The following is a 20,131-nucleotide window of genomic DNA, read 5'->3' on the forward strand; positions in this document are numbered from 1 at the left end:
CAAAACCCCATAAAAAAAAAAAAAAAAAAACATTAGAAAAAATGTATAAATAATAATATATATTTTCTATACTCTCTCTCAAAATAATAAACTTAAAATATATATTAAAAATAAATAAATAAATAAATAAATAATATTTTTGTGTATTGAGCTGAAGACTGGTTCCCTTATTTATTTATTTATTTATTTATCTATTTAACTATATATTTATATATACAGTATATGTGTATTAAAAATCCCAATGACAAAAATAAAAAATAAAAATTGCTGAAGAAACATAAAATCAAAATAACTTTTTGGGGGGCATCGCAGGCAAAGCAGAAGATGGTTTCCCTCAGGTTTGTCGTCTCTCCTCTCAAGGCTGTATTGATCCAAAGCATCTTCCATTTCCATCAAAGAAACACAGGGTTTGTTTATCTGAGTCTGAAACGCACACTTCTACAGTAAAATATCGATCGAGCGGAGCAAAAGACTGGACCGCCACATAAAACAAACCGCAATGACCTTGAGATCTCAGAGACTCGGAGAGAGCCTGAGCTTGAAGAGAAAAGAAATGCACGGATGATGCAGGAGAAACCTATAGATGATCAATAGGGAAAAACAGAGGCTTTTACTCCTCTTCATAACACGTGACAGATCACGTCAATAATTAAGGAAGGAATTTAACTATTCTGATTCCACTTAATGCTTCCAGTAAAATCAGAGCGTTTTGTAAGAATGTAGACAAACTATTAACTAAATCAAATGTCATGAAAATCATTAATTTCAAGGATTTTCTTTATAAACTGAAGCAGGTTCTCAATTGTCAACCCTACAACCTTATTATTTCAAGAAGTTCAATAGATTTAATTCATTTCAATGAAACAATTTAATTTCTCAGAAATAAACCAGAAATGTCAGTACATGAGCGTATTAACTAACAGTCGTGGGAAAACAGATTTCTCTGCATTTAATGCAATTCACCCCATTCATACAATCTGACCATCTGCTGAACATCAAACACATGACATCTGACTCGTCCCGTGTAATACAACGCTTCATTCCATGATGCTCCTTCTGTCCACATAACCTTCTCTGAACTGTAACGGATGCAGGAGGAAGAGCCAAAATATTCATCACTCAATTGTGGAATTAAAATCAACAAGAAATGACATTTGCAACCCATTTTAATTCCATAATGTGATGTATTTCTGAGTGAAACGCGTGCAAGGACTGTCTGGATGGCATTGTTTTCTTTACATTATTGTGCAACTAATGGGGAAAAAAAAGAGTGAGAAAATAGCTTAACTAAAATACGAAAATAACTTTTACTGTACCTTCTGATCACACTGCACAAAAGTGATGTTCTTCCTCAGTCATTTTGTCTCGTTTTCCAATGCAAAATTGCACAGATTCCTGAATCAAGACACACTGAGAAAATGACTTAATATAATGTCTTATTTTCTGAGAAATTGAACAAAATTAAGTGAATTTATGACCAAAACAAGAGAAATATCTGCCATCGGGAAAACAAGACAAATATCTACCCTTGGAGAAAACAAGTTTTCACCCCCCATTGACAGATATTTGTTCTTGTTTTAAGCATAAACTCATTAGATTTTTTTTTTCTTTCAATTTCTCACAAAACTGGACTTTATCTTCATTTTGCATCTCAGGTAAATGTATCTTGTTTTAAGGATGCTTAGATATTTGTACTGGATAAATGGGACAAAAATACAGAGGAAGACATTTTTTGCAGTGCATGCAACAATTAATGCCCTAACTATGAATTTAAGACTTTCTGCTCCAATTTAAGACCTTAATTTGCAGAAGGGAGAATTAACACTTTTTAAGACCTGCAGAAACCCTGTAATATTACTTCCAATAATTCCCAATTACATTCATGTTTTTCTATTAAAACAACAACAACAAATGTGGCACACAGTTTGCATACGTGCATTTATTTGGCAGCCACAATTGCAAACAATTTAGTCGAGATCCGTGTTTGGATTTATTACAGTTTGTCACTGAGAAGGTTTGATGGCAGATTTCTGCAGCAAACAGCTCAAGCAACTATGAGAAGGAACACAGACTGGCTCTATTACACTTTCATCATGCTTGCTGATGTTTGTAGATCATCAGTGCTTTTCTGTATTAATTTCACCTTAAGCATGGAAAAAAGGTTGTCAACTAATATTTTTTGCCATAGTTTTCGTTAACGAAACTCATAACCTTATCAGAAACCTGTTTGAAGCAGGTAGATGGGCTTGGTTTGTGTTTGTGTACCTTTGCGCAGGTTGACAAGCGGCTGGAGGATGCCCCTGCGGAAGGCAGCCATGGGGTCCTGCACGCAGGAGCGCAGACTGAGCATGCTCTGCAGGTGTGGCTCTTTCAGCAGCAGCTCTCTGTATGCAGTCAGCTGATGCGCTCGGCACAGGAGAGCAGCCACGCTGTGCACAAACTCAGGAACCAGACACGTGTACGTGTTATCAGCCTGACAGTAATGATACGCCACCACCTGCAGAGAGAACCAGAGACTTTAAAAACCTCATACGCATCTAATTTACATTCAGAATCATGCAACAGTTACAAGCATGCAATATTTGCTGTTATTTATATACAATAAATATAATATATTGCCATTTTTACTCTACACATTTGCTCTGAAATGGCTTTTTTAAATCAGAGGAAACAATCAAATAAACAATGCATGTTCTCCACAGTTTTTCACTAAATTAATCATTGCACAAAATATTCATCATATTCGAATTTCATCATATGCACAAAAAAAACTGTAAATACACAATTATCTCGGTCCAAGTAAGAAAGCAAAGAACACCTACAAACAAGTAAACAAAATTAAATAAAATAATTATGGAATGTTTAAATCAACATTAAACAACATTTGCACCATATTTTACTTCCAAAAATGTGATGTATTTTGGTAAAATAAGATATTCAGTGAAAACAAATGCATGGAAGTACTGTATGGAAGAAAATAAAATATAAAAATGTAATATAATTATATACAATATATTTCATATATATTACCATATTTACTCTATACATCTGCTCTGAAATGACTTTTTTTTTTTGTTTTTTTAATCAGAGGAACAATTATTTTAACCAAACAGAAACTGTAGTCAAATAGATTCAAATTAATATTTAATGTAAGAATTAAAACCTAGTAAAAATGCATGTTCAATGCATAAACAATGCATGTTCTCCACAGTTGTTCACAAAATAAAAATTCATCATTGTCATTTCCTGTATATGCACAAATACAGCAATGCACTGTAAATATAGCTGACAATTATCATGGACCAAGTTTATGAACATACTGACAAGAATATCTACAAATAAGTAAATAAACAAAATTATTATGGAATTTAAAATCAACATGAAGCAACGTCCACACTACATTTTACTTCCAAAATGTATCTTTGGGTAAAATAAGATACTCAATGAAAAAAACCCCCGCATGGAATAACTATATGGAAAAATTAATATAATGTATTAAAATGTATAATAATATAATATAATATAATATACTGCAGTTGATGCACAACTTTACAAATATTAAAAGAAACCAAAGGGAACATCTTAAGTAAATTCAGATGAGTTTACAATGATTTTTACCTTGGTTTTCTTATTCTATGGTAAAATAAAATAAAATATGAAAAATACATAATAAATGAATAAATAAATAATAATAAATAAATATATAGTGAGGATCTAAACAATATAAAAGAATATAATATAATGCTATTTTTGGGCTACACGGTTGCTGCCAGAAGCAGTGCGGCATAGTGGTTGACAGATCAAGCTCTTTTTAAAACGTTTGGTTTCTAAAACAGGGCTGCCATCATTGGCTGCTGAACTGAAGCTCATAACAGAACAGCAGGAGGTCTGTGAGCCCTCGAGGAGCTGCTCTCAATCCGTGTTGATCTAACACTGAAGCCCAATATCATGCCACTGTTTGCACTTGATAAATAATGCAGCTCACAAATGAGAGCTTTTCTGACCCATCCCTGCCATCCAGCAGTTATAAATGATAAAAGTTCAGCAGCTTAATGGATAAAAACACGAGGATCTGAACACAGATGGACAGAGAAATGGACAAAGATCATTAAATGAGGAACATCTTAGTTTATATGCAAAATATAAACTGGGAACAGGGAACATCTTAAGTGAATTCAGATGAGTTTACAATGACTTTTTCCTTTTCTGTGGCAAAATCAGTGTAATGGTCAACTTGAGTTGGTTTATTTCGTAATTCTTTATTCAACTCCTCCCTTGAAAAACCTCACATACCCAAAGGAAGCATAAGATGTAACAGAATGTATTAAGTGAAATATTTCTCTCTGAAGTGAAGCGATGTCCTAACAGCAGGGTTCACCACCATTCACAGGAGTAACGCTGACGATTAGTGAGGAAACCTGGCAGAGACGGGTGAGACAGCAGGGCACCTTCTGATGGACCCTCTTAATTTGTCTTAATTTATTATTGAAACCTCTGTTTGACAGATGGGGATATTTCCCATTTGGACAGGTGGGGTTAATAGGAACGGCACGGTCCTCACCCTGAGATGAGGTCTGGGAAAAGAGCATCAATCTAAAGCTCCTTCAGGTGGAGGTAAACTAGCTCGCTTTGAGCCAACACTCCAAAGCGCACATTAACTGGCTCAATGTCTTGATTGCTGTGCATTTCCCTCGACCCTTCAACACACTGATTAGACCATCATCACGCAGGATTTAGACAGCAAAAGAAATCTTTGGTTTGAGACACTCAGCAGCAACTAAACCAGGAGCAGAACTGTATATTCTTTTGGACACATAAAATTTCTTATCACAAAGTCTACACGTGTTCAACTACTATGAATAGAATAGAATAGGACATTCAAAAAAGAATAAAAAAACAATGCATAATGGAAGTATTATAGAGAAGGGTATATAGTATAGTGTAGTGTAGTATAGTGCAGTATAGTATAGTACAGAATAAAGTCTGGGTGCTTCTTAAATTAGTGAGGGTGCTTTCTCTCCCTCGCTATATATTTGCGCCGTCCATTGCTATGGCGCAAGAGCGTTCCCTTTATAATCACTAAAAGCTGTCACTCATTTTAATTCATCACAATCTCACAAAGTTACGTTACAATCAATTAAGTTCTCAATGCTGCACAATCTCTGAACCAATCTTACTTCTGAAATGTGATGTCTGAGTGCAATAGAATATTAAAAAAATGCATAATGGAACGAATATATAATATAATATAATATAATATAATATAATATAATATAATATAATATAATAATACAAACTTCATGTTTTTATTATTGAAGAAAAATAAAATAAAATAAATAAAATAAAATAAGTAATAGTATCATTAGAGGTCATGGGTTCGAATCCCAAGGAATGCAAAAACTTTCAGTATGTATGCGTTTCTTTGGATACATCCATCTGTCAAATGCAAAATAAAATAAATAAAATAAAAATAAAGGAAAATGTTGCAATTGTTGGAAAATTAAGTATAAAGTATATTTTAACAGTTTACATTTATTATTATCTGTTATTTTTGTATTACTTATAACCAAAGCCCTTGGCAATAAATCTTGTTGCTCATATGCATAATGTTTGGTGTGAACGCACCATTAAAACTGCATGAAGAATGTTTCACAAAACAATCATGACTTTCAAAAAGCTGGATCAATATAGAGGAGGTCACTGCACCAGTACTAGTTTAGATACTCAGAGATTTAATGCAGAGATCGTGACTTCAGCAGCCACTGAGTTCAGCAACACTGAGAAGAAGAGAGTGGGTCTTTGGGTTCATGGCATCTCAACTTCAGTGCTCTGCATTTCAAAAGGCTGAAACACACCGTTCCAAACAACAGCGCTGGCATCGCTCCAGTCCCTCCTCTATGAACTTCAAAAGCAGAATCAGACATATTGAAGCAACACACATCCTAAGAAACACGAGACGGCATCGCCGGGATTCTCTCGCTTCACACACCTAAGACTGCATTCACACTGCAGGACCTGTGGCACAGATATGATATTTTTACATATTCATGATTCTTTTCAATCAACTGGCCCACATGATGAACAGATAAGTAAATAAATCTGCTCGGATCTGTCCAGTGGGAATTGAAGAATTGGCATCCTTTGAATTCATGAGTGTAAATTTGGACTGAATTTGCCACAAAACAATCAATTTAACTGGTATTTGAACTGTAATGACGGGAAGAGGAATTACTGTACTGAAATTCAACACAGGTAATGCATCATGGGATATTAAGTGTCTTCCACAAGTTAATTTCAACTAAATACAAGTTTATATACACTATCATTGAAAGGTTTGGGGTCAGTGAGCTTTTAAAAGAAATTAATACTTATATTCAGCAAGGACGCATTCAATTGGTCAAAAGTGAGAGTAAAGACATTTACAATGTTACAAAATATTTCTATTTCAAATAAATGCTGGTCTTTTGTACTTTATATTTATCAAAGAATCCTGAATAAAATAAAAGTGTCATAGTTTCCACAAAGATATTAAGCAGCACAACTGTTTTCAACATTGATAATAATCAGAAATGTTTCTTGAGCAGCAAACCAGCATATTAGAATGATTTCTGAAGATCATGTGACACTGAAGACTGGAGTAATGATGCTGAATATTCAGCTTTGATCACGGGAATAAATTACATTTTAAAATATATTCAAACAGAAAACAGTTGTTTTAAATTGTAATGATTTTTCACAATACAATTGATTTTACTGTATTTTTGATCAAATAAATGCAGACTTGGTGAGCAGAAGAGACTTGAAAATCTATCTATGTTAATTCAGTTCTGAATGGTGCTCAACGCTGGTGTGCAGTCAATCAGATCTCAACACTTTTGTTGCTCTTTGCACGAATCTGTGCCAGAAGTCTGTGATAAAAAGCTGAACCGGTTAACAGTGTAAATGAGACCTGAAACACAAAGACACAAAGCAACTGATTCTGCATCCTCCACCATAAACATGTCAGTCTGAGGGAAAACAGATCATCAGACTGCATCATGGGTCCTCCATTAAAACTGTGGCATCAGCACATATTCATCACAGTCCATTAGCAGTCTACGTCAAAACAAGCTGCATGTCTGTCTGAGGCCATCCGCAAAGAAACAAATCTCCAAATCTATCTGAAAGCAAAAAACAAATTGAAAAAATAATTTAATTACCAGTTAGTCTGGTCTTTGCAATGTGCACGGATAAACTTTGGTCACTTTGGAGTTGCATAAAACCCATGTCTATGAACAAAACAGATCTGAAATCATCTGAGGACACAGAATGAGTCACTGCTAATGACAAATAAAGCATTCAGCACAAACTCTCCAAAGCATAAAAGCAATTTATATTAAATGCCTGAACGAAGGTTTTAATAATATAGTTTTGCATTTATATAAGTGGTCAGTTTGCAATGTCAAGCGCAGACAGGAGATTGCTTAAGACGTTTTTGCAAGTATATAACTGTTACCTTGTTATGATGTAAACATCTCTATTTTGCAAAACGTTTTTACACAAAGAAAATGGCCAAAATTGTGCTTGTCCTAACAGTAAGTGAGCATATGTCATAGAGTTTGCATGCAAATTAAACCAAAGGGTGAAAGTTTGGCCGGTTAACGTGGTCTAGTTAGTCCCTGCTGGTAGATGTTGTGACTGCACAATTCTGCAGGCCAAAATATAAAATTGGGGTCACACTTTATTAATAATTAGTAAGGTAGTTAAGTTTAGGTATTGGGTAGGATTAAGGGATCTAAAATACGGTCATGCAGAATAAGCATTAATATGTGCTTTATAAATACTAATAAACAGCCAATATGCTAGTTAACAGTGAGAATTGGTCCTTAAAATAAGGTGTTACCAAAATTGGATTTACTGTATCTGTTTTAGTCCACACTGGGAAGAATATTATCGTCCAGCTACATGTAATCTGCTAAATCCAACTATAAGATATGAATATATTAAGATATTTTAAATATTAACATCATGAATTTCTGTTAAACTGCTTTGAAAATGTGTATTGTGAAAAGCACTATATAAATAAATGTGACGATGTGAAAAAGCATTTTAGAAAGCAATTAAAATTTATCTGTAAAAGTATTCTCATTAAACAATATGTTGCATGCAAAATATACATACAAATAGATGGATTTAAGCGCCTGGTTTACTTTGAGAAGCTCTCAAAAACATTAAATTGACTTTTATTCCATCTCCTGTCACAAAGGAAGCACGATAATTTAAAACACAATAATATTCATTGATGTTAAATTTAGGTTTAAAATGAACTATAATTCATTTTGACCTCTGGCAAATACAACTGCGCACGACTGAATGAGAGAAAAAGGCAAAATATGAAAAACCCAGGTAATCAAAGAAATAATCAACATACACATCTTACATACTGTCAGCACTGTAGATCAGGCAGAGGTCGTGACCCTGCACCTGTGATTGGGCTGCAGCACACCTGTGCAGTTTCATTAGGATCGCAGCTGAGAGATTCATGACTGTGAAATGCTTCATACGTACAGGAAGCTAAAACCAGACACAGCTTCTGCGGGAGGATTCTGTCCAGCGTCCACACAGTTTATCTACTAATCAACAATCAATGCTGGAATGTGTCAGATCAACATGGACTGGATTTCAGGCTTTGTTTCGGTTGATGTGGGTAAATGTGCACGTATTAGCCGTGAAACACAAGCTTCATGAGATCCGCCAACATTCACTCAGCATAAAGCTCACTTTCTAGAAAATGTAAGAAATTATAGCATGGCTGGGTTGGAGTCAAGGCATGCGTTCCAAACTGTTTCTCACTGAATTAATGCAAGAAAGAATGATATTTAATCATTTTCATTTATATGCACCAACATAATAATTCACAGTCATAAGCAACAATATTCACAATCAGATACTTTTACTAAAACATTTAAATACACAAAATAAATGCCACGCAGTGTGAGTGATAATGCAAATGAATCATTGAATTCTGACTGAATCGATTCATTAAAATGGGACAGTGTGAAGTGATTCACTGCAATGAATCAAACTTATCTACCCTAACACTGTTTATTCTACTGAAGTTTAAACAGAGCGATGTTATTAAAACACTCTCATGCTCAGGAGTCACAAGACAATTAAATCCACACCACTCCAGTCCATCAATTAGCATCTTGTGAAGTGAAAACTGCATGTTTGTAACAAACCCCATCATTAAAGCAATTTAACTTCAAACCAATGCTTCCGGCTAAAATATGAGTCCATAATCCATAATATATTACCTTCTCCAGTGACAAAGTTGTCTCGTCTGAATCAGGAGAAAAATCTGCACAGATCAAGCACCGTTTACAAGCCAAAACAGTCCAAAATGGTTCTGAACAAATGTGTGTGTGGATTTTGATGTGAGAGACAACAGGAGATGGACTTTTACACTGGAGCAAGCGTTATTATGGATTATGGACTCATATTTTGGCCGGAAGCAACGGTTTACAGTTAAAATGCTTTAATGATAGATTTGTTTCTTACAAACACACAGCTTTTGTCTTCTCCAGATGTAAACTGATGGACTGGAGTGGTGTGGATTACATGTGGATTATTGTGATGTTTTTATCAGCTGTTTGGACTCTCATTCTGACGGCACCCATTCACTGCAGAGCATCCATTGGTGAGACAGTGATGAAATGCTACATTTCTCCAAATCTGATGAAGAAACAAACTCATCCTAATCTTGGATGGCCTGAGGCTGAGCAAATTTTTACTTTTGTATCAACAAAAGCATCATGAAAAGTGTGTGCATGTACCTTGGCAGCCAGGCGCTTGACGGCCTCCTCGCGGCGCCGCTGCAGCTCAGGTGTGCTGGGACAGCTGCTGGATCGCAGGGTGTTGGTGGTGCTGGGTGGAGGGGTCGGCTGAGGCGGCTGACTCAGGGGCAGATCTGAACTTGGCTCCCCACCTGGACATGTGACAGACGAATATCCACATGAGCACGAATATCACCAGCTGCTGTGATTCTACTGAGACGAGTCAAAGATCAATACACAAACATGTCAGACTGTCTAGGATAAGCTACAATCATGGACAGAGAACCTGTTTTAACTATTTAAAATACATTTCAAGTTTTTTTTTTTTTTTTTTTACATTTATTTAAAAGTGGGAATTTTAAATAAAAATATATTGTAATGATTTTTATGATGGCTGTTTTGAATATACAAGCATCAAAGACATTTTTCTCTCAACTATGCATAAAAATCAATATTTGAACATGCAGTTTAATGTTTCTTGCAATTAAAAAGTAAATGCACATATGTATCACACAGTTGATAACCTGCCTCAGAAAAATCAAATATGAACTAAAGAGTTTTTTTTCAAGAATTGTATACTATTTATTTGTTATTTGTTTTTATTGTTCAGGTGAGACTGAAGTACACTACAGTTCAAAAGTTTGGAGTCGGTAAGATTTTTTTTTCATAAAATTATGTTATTCAGCAAGGATGCTTTAAATTGATAAAACGTGACGGTAAAGGCATATGTATAATGTTATAATAGATTTCTATTTCAAATAAATGCTGCTCATTTTAAATTTCTATTCATCAAATAATCATAAAACAATGGTTTTTGCAAAAATATGAAGCACACAAATGTTTTCAACATTGATAAATGTTTCTTGAAGAATAACCGACACTGAAGACTGGAGTAATGATACTGAAAATTCAGCTTTGATTACAGGAATAAATTATATTTTAAAACATACTCAATTAGAAAATTAGAAAAATTTACGATCAAATAAATGCAGCCTTGGTGAGCAGAAGAAACTTCTTTCAAATGCATGAATAAATATTACTGACCACAAACTTTTGAACAATAGTGTCTCTCATTATTTGAAGGTAGTGAATGCATAAGACAGCTGGAAAATTGTCCATAAAACCGTTCTTATTTAACAATTCTTCGATGCAACAATTTAGGTAAGAATGATTTTACACAAGCCTTTGCTCTCATTGCGTTTCATGCTGCTCTATCCAGATTCAGGCACGTGTTGAGAAACAATGTACAAAACTCACTTTTCGGAGATGCGCTCGGGCTGTTGGACGCGATCTGTCTCATGCGGCCGCCATGGCAACTGAGCGCCACCAGGCGGGAGATGATGGCGGTTTTGCCGAAGCCCACATTGCCCACGATGACGGACCCGGAGCTCTCGCCCGATTCGCTGGGTCTCAGGTCGTTCTCCAGCTGCTGGAACAGCCAATCACGGCCCACGAACACAGAGTCAGTGGTGATGCTGGGAACCTCAAACAGCAGCGGCTTGAGCATGATGTCAGTGGGCTTGTACGGAGCAAAGCGGGCTGCAAAAGACAGAAAACACAGGTTTACTCACATGCAAACAAAACAAACAGAACTTGTTTTGAGTTTAAGCTTAGACATTAGAAGGAATATAGCGATACTTAATAATAAAGCTATTTTACTGCAGCAAATGCTATAAAAGATCACATAATCATAGGTTTTTAAGACTACTTACACTTAACCTTGCCAAATATGTTTTAAACACCCTTAACGTCACCCCAGAGTGAGTTTTTATTGTGCATGAGACAAAATATGTGTGAAAGAACATAAATAAGTCATAATTGGATGCTGGAATATAGTGCTGTGACATTATATTACAGACTTCCATCACTTTTAGTAGCTGTTTGTGGGAATATAAATAAACATGGCTCTGTGTGTTGGATATCTGTGTGTCACTGATATTGTGACATTAGTTTTGTATTTGAACATTTTTATCGTAGTGAATCTATAGCATCAAATAAATATATTGTGCTTGAAAAGTAGCTTTTTTTGAGAAACTGTCAAGTAGCACAAAACGTTGCGCCAGTTGTATTTAGTTAATCACTGAGTTTTGGGTTAATCTCACGAAGGACAAAGAGAAAAAAATATGAAATGAAATTTGCATTAAAAAATTAAAGCTTCACTTTATATAAAATTTATAAGCGCATTTTAAATCTTGTCTGGACATTTGATTTTTATGTAATTAACATTATTCTCAAAGGTGGCATCTAAAAAAAAATAAAGCACCTTAATGCAATGATTGTTTTATTTAAATCAACATAAAGGCAGAACAACAAATCATGATCTATAAATATATTTCAGGGTCTCAATTCGCATGTGATGCATGTCTTTCTTGTGGCGTTCATAAAATTATATATATATACTTTTTTTTTTGTTGAAAAGTCCATAAAAAAACAAATGTACTGAAAACTCACCTGTGAGCTCATGAAATCTTAAAATGCAGTAGAAAGACATAATAATAAATCAAAGGCAGTCTGATGAAACAAGCCTGTGCTGTAAAATAAAAATAAAATAAAATAAAGATAAAATAAAATATTATTTAATAGTTCTGCTGCTGAAAATGCTTAAATGTCTTTAATAAAATATTGACATGTACAGAACAAACAGTGATATTAACTATTTGCACACAGATACGCATGCCAGTGCTGCATTTCAGATTAAACTGAATCTATCTACCCTCACACACCTGATACATGGCCTGCAAAAACTGGAATAAAAACCACTAGAGCTGAATGCTGCACTGATAGGAGCTGATGAATCTCTGCTGCCACTGGCTGTGATTGAATCAAACCTCTGATGTTCCTCATTATTTATCAGAACATTCAACAACAAGGTCAGAATAACAGCTCAACACCGACACACGCAGCGGCTCCTCCAGAACACACATCAGCTCGACCCCGCAGCGTTTATATAAGAGAAAGAGACGAACAGATGGACAGAGAGGGAAAAAATGTAAACGCACACCTAAATGTCGAAGTTATGAAAAAAAATATCTAAAAGAGTTTAAAAAAAAATCAAAAGAAGATTTAAATAAGAAATTATATTTTTTACATAATGAAAATTAAGCTCAATTTAAATTTAAATCAATTTTGTTTTTTGCATGAAGGTAATAAGAATTTGGGGTGAAAATGTCATGCAAATTATGCCAGACTAACTAAAAATGTTTAAATATATATAAAATAAAAAAAAAAATCTAAAATAGGCTTCGTTTTCTTCATGCTTTTCTACGGGGGTTGGGATGTTTCATGAGGTTTCTACATAATTAAAGAGGAAAACTAAGCACATAGACACAACTGCATGATGGGATTGTGGAAGTACCTTTGTCGTGTGGAGCTCTGCCCCCGGTGTTGTGCCAGGGCAGGCGGATGGACGTACGCAGGGGGGTGTTCCGCTGTTCATCAAGATAGCTCAGATCCTCCAGCTTAGTGGAGCTCGTCGCTGCACAAAACACAGAGAAAAACAGGAGCTTAGCATTATGGGTAGAATCAATGCATAACAATAAGAACAAGATCAAGCGTTCAGCAGTGTTACATTAGTCTTATTTATTATCCGTTATATATATATATACACACACACACACACACACCTTTATACATATATTTTTATTTTAATTAAGTTTCATGAAGTTTTAATGATTTTGTTGTGGGCTTTTTTTTTTTTGTAAATATTTCTATTTTTATTTTTATTTCAGTTTTAGCAATTTTAGTACTTAAACTATTTTAGTTAGTTGCCAAGGCCATTTTTTAATGTTGGTATATTTTTCATTTTTATCTTATATAATATAAAAACATTATAAAAAGATTTTTTTCAGTAATTGAGATTTGAAAACGTTTTAATAATTTTAGTTCTAGTTAACAATAACAAGCAGTGAAATCACGGTCACTAGTGACCAGTGACACTAAACTGAATTGCAATAATTACTGTTTCCAAACAGCTTTTATGTTTTTTCTTTTTAAAAAAATTCTATATTTAGTCCTAATTCTAAATATAGAATTAATTCTATATTTAATTTATTTTAATTCAGTATCAGTTTTAGTAATTTTAGTACTTCAATTTAAACTATTTCAGTTGCCAAGGCAATATTTCTAATTTTCATTTAAGTTTTTTTTCCATCTAATATAATTGTATTTTATTTCAGCATTATTTCAATAGCCAAAAATCTTTTTTTTTTTTTTTTTTTGTTATTGGATTTGAAACTATTTTTAATAGTTTTAGTTATAGTTTTAGTTAAGTAGTGAAATCACTGGCTCTGCTATTTAAATGCATAAACGGTTCCACGTTTATGGTCAATGCACAGCGGTCGCATTGACCATAAACGTGGAACCGTGGAGAGAGAAAGATGAAATCATCCCGAATGCAAATCACCAGCAGTGACCGTAATAACCACAGTAAAGAATGAATGGGGAACAGAACCAGGTCACTGAGCAAACACACACACACAGACCGAACAATTAGAGACATTTCAAAAGCAACACAACCCATTTAAATCAAAGAGAACTGAAAAACTCAAAAAATGCAAAAGCCAAATCCTGCAATATTTCACTTTTTTCAAGCTGTGTGTCAGGAGCATGTCATTCCAGTACACTGCCTCTAATGTGCATCCATGCATCGCTGCCTGAAACTAATGCACCAGCAACCTGTTTGCTCTGAAACTACTTCTCACACTCGCACCGAAGCTCTCGATACTCACAGACTGACGCGTTCTTCAGGCAAAGACAGACGCAGCTCTGCAAACCTCTGCTTCCCTCTCTCTCTCCTCAGGGCACCTCCATGTTCACCCACCGCTCTTTCATTCGCATTCAACTGGTGAACGGCACCGCAGACCGAGTCTCTCTCACCGGCTTCACCGCATCGCTGAACACATCCACAAAGCATCAGAGAAAATCACAACCGCAGCGCTCCACTCTGCAATCCCAATGAAAGAGTGGACGGAAAAAAGGAGAGAGATGAAACGGAGGAGGAGGAAGAGGTCTCTCTATCTCTATCTCTCCTCTCCTACACAGCGGCTGATTGCAGTTTGTAGCGGGCAGCCGGAGGAGAAATAATCTATGATCCTCCCAGAGAAAAAGATAGAAAGCTAATAAAACAGAGCTGAAGGAGAGTTTGGCCAGGAGGGAGATGGGTGATGGAGGGAGGAGCAGAGCGAGTGAGTGAACGAGCAAATCAGCTGCGCCCCTGCTGCATTTCTCATTCACTTTCAGCTTTAAACAACCTCACTGTGTCACACGCAATATTACAGACTAGGGCTAGGCAATATGACAAAACATTTTTTTAAGAATGTTTGACCAATTCAAGATTTCGATTGATTGATTTTTCTTTTTTTTTTTGACATTTAACTAGTCGACTTCAAGACACATTTTCTTTATTAACCATCTAGTTAAAGAAATTTCTATTCCAAGTTCACCACACATGAATGTGTCAACATGGTGTAAATGTAAATCAAAATCACTTGTTAAATATATTTGCAGAAAAGATGCATGAAATATGAAGCCAAATATTGTACAAACTTGTCTTAAACATGTCATATGTTCAGAAATAATACAAGAAAAATGCTCAAATTCAAAACGACTACAAATGAATAAGGATGCATTAAATTGATCAAAACAATTCCCAGTTCAGTTCTGGATGGTGCACAAGCCTTATGGAAAAAGCACCATTACCTTTTTGAAATAATACTCAACTCAACTCAATTTTATTTATAGCACTTTCAAAACCATAAAAAATTGACCAAAGTGCTGTACACAAGTAGCATTAAATCTAAAAAACAGAATATTAAAACACAACAGCAAAAAACACAGAACAATAAGACAAATCATTCACAACTGTCCGACCAATCAAATGCCGGAAGCCTGGTAAACCAAGTAAATCTTTAAGTCCTTTTTAAAATTGTCCATGCTTGACAGGATTTTATAGATAATAACAGTGCATTCCAAAGTAACTGGGCCGCAGCAGAAAAAGTGACGAGATCGTGGGACAGTTCAAAACTGTCAGTGATCGATGCCATTGGTAAGGGGGGTTTAACATATCCCGTATATACTCAGGAGCCTGATCATGAAATACATTAAATGTATTCGATATTTTACAGGTAGCCAGTGCAAAGATACTAACACAATTTGACTAGTAAGTCAAATCTCAAATAACTGCCCTGATGACTTGTGTTCTACCCACCTAAATGATAGAAGTACTTGACTTCCAGCGATATCGTTGACTTGATTGCAAATGATTGCAAAGATACTATTTAAACTGAACTGAGCTGGATGTTGACATCACTGAATTCAATGATGAACTGTCTTTAACTGAAAAATTAGTGTTTACTATTGTCATTTTGCATTATTGACACACTATTTTCCTAATTAATGCTGTTCAGTTGCTTTGACACAATCTGTATTGTTAAAAGCGCTATATAAATAAAGGTGACTTGACTTGACTTAACACAGGTGTTATATGATCCCGCTTTCTAGTGTTTGTTAAAAGTCTCGCTGCAGCATTCTGAACACACTGAAGACGCATAACCAGACATTCACTAATTCCTAAATATAAGGCATTACAATAATCCAACCACGTTGAAATAAAAGCATGTATGACAGTCTCCAAGTCCTTGTTTGAGAGAATAGTTTTCAGTTTGGACAATTTCCTTAAATCAAAACTATGGAAGGAATTACTGAAACACGGCCACAAGTTACTAAACGAGGGAACAAATTAAAAAGTCATGGGAGCTATTTCTTTCTGGAGCTAAAACAAGGGAAGAAATGAATGCAGTGAAGTGTCTGTGCATTAAATAGTGTGATGATATTACTGAATCTGAATTGTCTTTTAAAGCCCAACTGAGCGAGCCGCAGGTGTCAGTGTAAATCAGTGCGGTGGCGGAGGGTTTGCAGATATCAAACCCTTCTCTCTTTCTTCTCACAGGCCTGCTATCAATATGAAGCAGCAGTTAGGAAACATCTATGTCCTTTCATTTCTGCCCCTCTCTTTCACTTTTACACTCTCTTCTCTGTCTCAGAAGATGGAGCAGATGGTGTTTCGGCGAGAGATGAAATTCTGCCGTTCCTCTTCTTTGCACTGTGGTCTTGGGAGACTCGGCAGAGACACATGCACTGGCCACAATTCACCACTCAACAACTGGCTCCTGTTCAATCCATGAGTGTGAATCTGAATTTAACTGGTCACGTCGCATAGGATGTTGAATTGGAATGACGAGAAGAGGAATTGAAAGAAATTCACGGTCACACAACAGAGGAATTGTCTTAGTCCAACACAAGTAACAAACAACTTAACTTATTTTTCTAAAGTATTTTTCAGCACAGTCAAAACAAATTGCCAAAATAACAGCTCTGTGTGTTTATTTATTATGTATTATTTATTTATATATATAGGTATAGTTATTAATTATACAATAATAAAATTATATTTTATACATATATTTGTGTGTGTGTGTGTATACATACACTTAAAATATATATTTATAAAAAATAAAAATAATTTAGTTATATATAATATATGCGACTTTTATTTTAACTCTACTTGCTTACATTCAAATTAAAATTACAGTTCAACATCCTGTTTGTTCCCTGCAGCTCAAGGGTAATTCAAATTAAGAATTTAAATGACTGAATTTAAAGTTTTGTCTCAGTTCAGTTGTTAACGGTGCTCAAGTGCTTCTCATGCTGGACTCCAGGTGCTGTTTTTGGGTTGGGTTTGTGGCTAAATGTCTCACTCTGTGGCTCTGGCTCCTGTCTCAGGAAATGACACGTGCCATGCACATTTACATTGCTTCCTGACAGCTGGAGGATTCAGTGAGAAGCGTTCGCTCTGGTGACGGTGCATCTGGAATCACTGGTGTCTTCAGCTGTGACTGCTTGTGTTCAGCTCGACTGAGCTGGTGCGCCTTCTGCTTTAATTGCACTAAGTCAGCCTTTTGACAATTATCAATATTTAGCTCAATATTTATATTAGGTAAATTTTGATTTATTTTCTTTTATTCTAAAATAGATGTATTCTTTTAGGAAATATATATTTTTAATTCTGTTTTATTTTAAATTTTTTTTGGTGGGCAGCATGTCAAGTCAAGTCACCTTTATTTATATAGTGCTTTATACAATACAGATTGTGTCAAAGCATCTTTACAGTGTTAAACAGGGAAATAGTGTGCTGATAATGCAAGAGGACAATAGAAAAGAGTCCGTTTATCAGTTAAAGTCAGTTCATCATTGATTCAGTAATGTCATCATAAGCTCCGTTCAGTTCAAATAAAATTGTCAGAAATTAAGCGTCCCTAACTAAGTAAGCCAGAGGCGGCAGCGGCAAGGAACCAAAACTCCATCGGTGACAGAAATGAAGAAAAAAACCTTGGGAGAAACCAGGCTCAGTCGGGGGGCCGGTTCTCCTCTGGCCAGACCAAACCAGCATGGTGTGTATGTGCCACTTATTTATTTATGTATGTATGTATGTGTGTATGTATTTTGCTTTAGTTTCAGTAGACGTGGGCAACATAGCTAAAGAAATTACATCTCATAATTATTAAATTTCTCCTTATTTGTTTTATCAAACAAATCTTAATGGTTCTAAAATAGAGAGTTTTATATTTGGAATTCCGGTTGAAATGTGACCCTGAATGTTTTTTTGATTTTCTCCCACATTTGTGTGTTTGTGGGCAGCATTAAAGTGGCACTTATTATTTTATAATATCATTATCTTTTGCCTCCCACTCCCACTTTAAAACATACATCATAACCTGTCAGGATGTTTCTTATGAAGTGCTCTGCATATCTCATTTGACGGTTTGTTTGTTTAAGCGAGTGTCATTTTACAGCTCTGTGCATTTGTGTGGTTTTCACCTTCATCTTGTCATATTTAGTGCCACCACTCACTTTCCTAACTCTCTGTCTGTGATTTTAAAGATATTTAGATTGACAGTGGCTTGTCCGTCAACATCTTCACTTATAAAAGGTCACATTGGCTGTAATTTAGAGAAGGTTTTTAAACGCTTGTGTTGCAGAGCTAATTGCTGTCAACACTGCAAGTGTCTATAGTGGTGTTCTGCACGTTTACAGACACCCAGTTTCTATTACTGAACTAAAGCCAATTCTAACCAGCCAAAACCTTCACCCATGTGTTGCTCATTTGTCAACATCACTCATTAATAATGCCGAATCACAACACTGAGTCCTGAGGGTCTGACTGTGTGTTTGTAAGATCGATTAGCGTCATCCCAATGGTGCAGTGAAGGAGCATCTGACCCCGCGTCTCAACATGAATCAAGCGTGTTAATTAACATCATCCGGTTCAAAAGGCCCACTCATCTGACCCCATGAATATATTCAAGCGATGACATCATCTGAGTTATGCATATTCATCGTAAACAGACAACAGATTACTCGACGAAAGCAGGGGAATAGGACGTAATCTGTGGAGCTGGTCACGGGCCAGTCTGCTGCTAAAGCTGGTCTGATTAGATTTCTCTCTCAGCGAGGTTTAGCTCTGCCACTGAGGAATGATTCTCTGGGTATCAGCCATTTGCACTGGAGCTCAAACACACACACACACACACACACACACACACACACATGCATGCAGATGCAGAGATATTCAGGTTTTAAAAACAGATGGGCTATCAATATGCAGTCGTGTTGTACATCAGATACACGGCGCTGCTTTGACCGGTGGAGTAACTAGATTTACATTTCCTGAAGGCAACAGCAGGGCTTGTGAGGCAGTAAAACTATAGTGATCAAGTACATTTCAGATTCAGTCTTTGGTTCTGTGTAAATGAAACGCCATAGCAGAGACGCTTGTTGTCCAGGAGCCTCTTTTTGCCCACGTCTCTGTCGGCAGATATTAAAATATGTACAGTATTGGTCTACTGTACTTCTCTTGGCTCCCTGTAAAAGTACATTTCTGCTATAATTTGAAAAATATTGTTGTTATTTTCCTACAATTAAATGCAGATAAGACTGAGTTTATTATATTCGGGAACAAACTATTTGAGAAAGATATGGTTAAAAGCCATGGATCATTCCCTAACAATTTATATGGTAATGTGAGGAATTTGGGAGTAATTATTGATTCCGAAATCTGTCTTGACCGGCAAGTTAACAGTGTTGTAAAAACTTCCTTTTTTCAGTTAATTAAAATGAGGGAACTAATTAGTACATGATTTACTAAAACGAGGGAATGAATTGGTACAAGGCCACAATATATTAAAATGAGGAAACAAATGAGTATAATTTGGCCACGATTTACAAAAACAAAGGAAACAAAATCTTAATTTGTGGCCACA

General features: G+C 35.6%; 1 protein-coding gene across 2 annotated transcripts in view; it reads right to left on the reverse strand.

The window, feature by feature from the left end:
• LOC107675129 (protein TANC1-like) overlaps nucleotides 1-20,131 on the reverse strand; it is a 200,668-nt gene that overhangs the window by 35,536 nt on the left and 145,001 nt on the right. For both annotated transcript variants that reach the window (XM_016469356.1, XM_016469354.1), the window contains 4 exons: nucleotides 13,171-13,290; nucleotides 11,073-11,354; nucleotides 9,816-9,967; nucleotides 2,266-2,497 (listed from right to left, as the gene is read on the reverse strand). In XM_016469356.1, coding sequence (XP_016324842.1) covers nucleotides 2,266-2,497; nucleotides 9,816-9,967; nucleotides 11,073-11,354; nucleotides 13,171-13,290 — 786 coding nt within the window. The remainder of the gene's footprint in view (nucleotides 1-2,265; nucleotides 2,498-9,815; nucleotides 9,968-11,072; nucleotides 11,355-13,170; nucleotides 13,291-20,131) is intronic.

The sequence above is a fragment of the Sinocyclocheilus anshuiensis genome, unplaced genomic scaffold (genome assembly GCF_001515605.1).
Source record: "Sinocyclocheilus anshuiensis isolate Anshui unplaced genomic scaffold, SAMN03320099.WGS_v1.1 scaffold1005, whole genome shotgun sequence".
NCBI lineage: Eukaryota > Metazoa > Chordata > Actinopteri > Cypriniformes > Cyprinidae > Sinocyclocheilus > Sinocyclocheilus anshuiensis.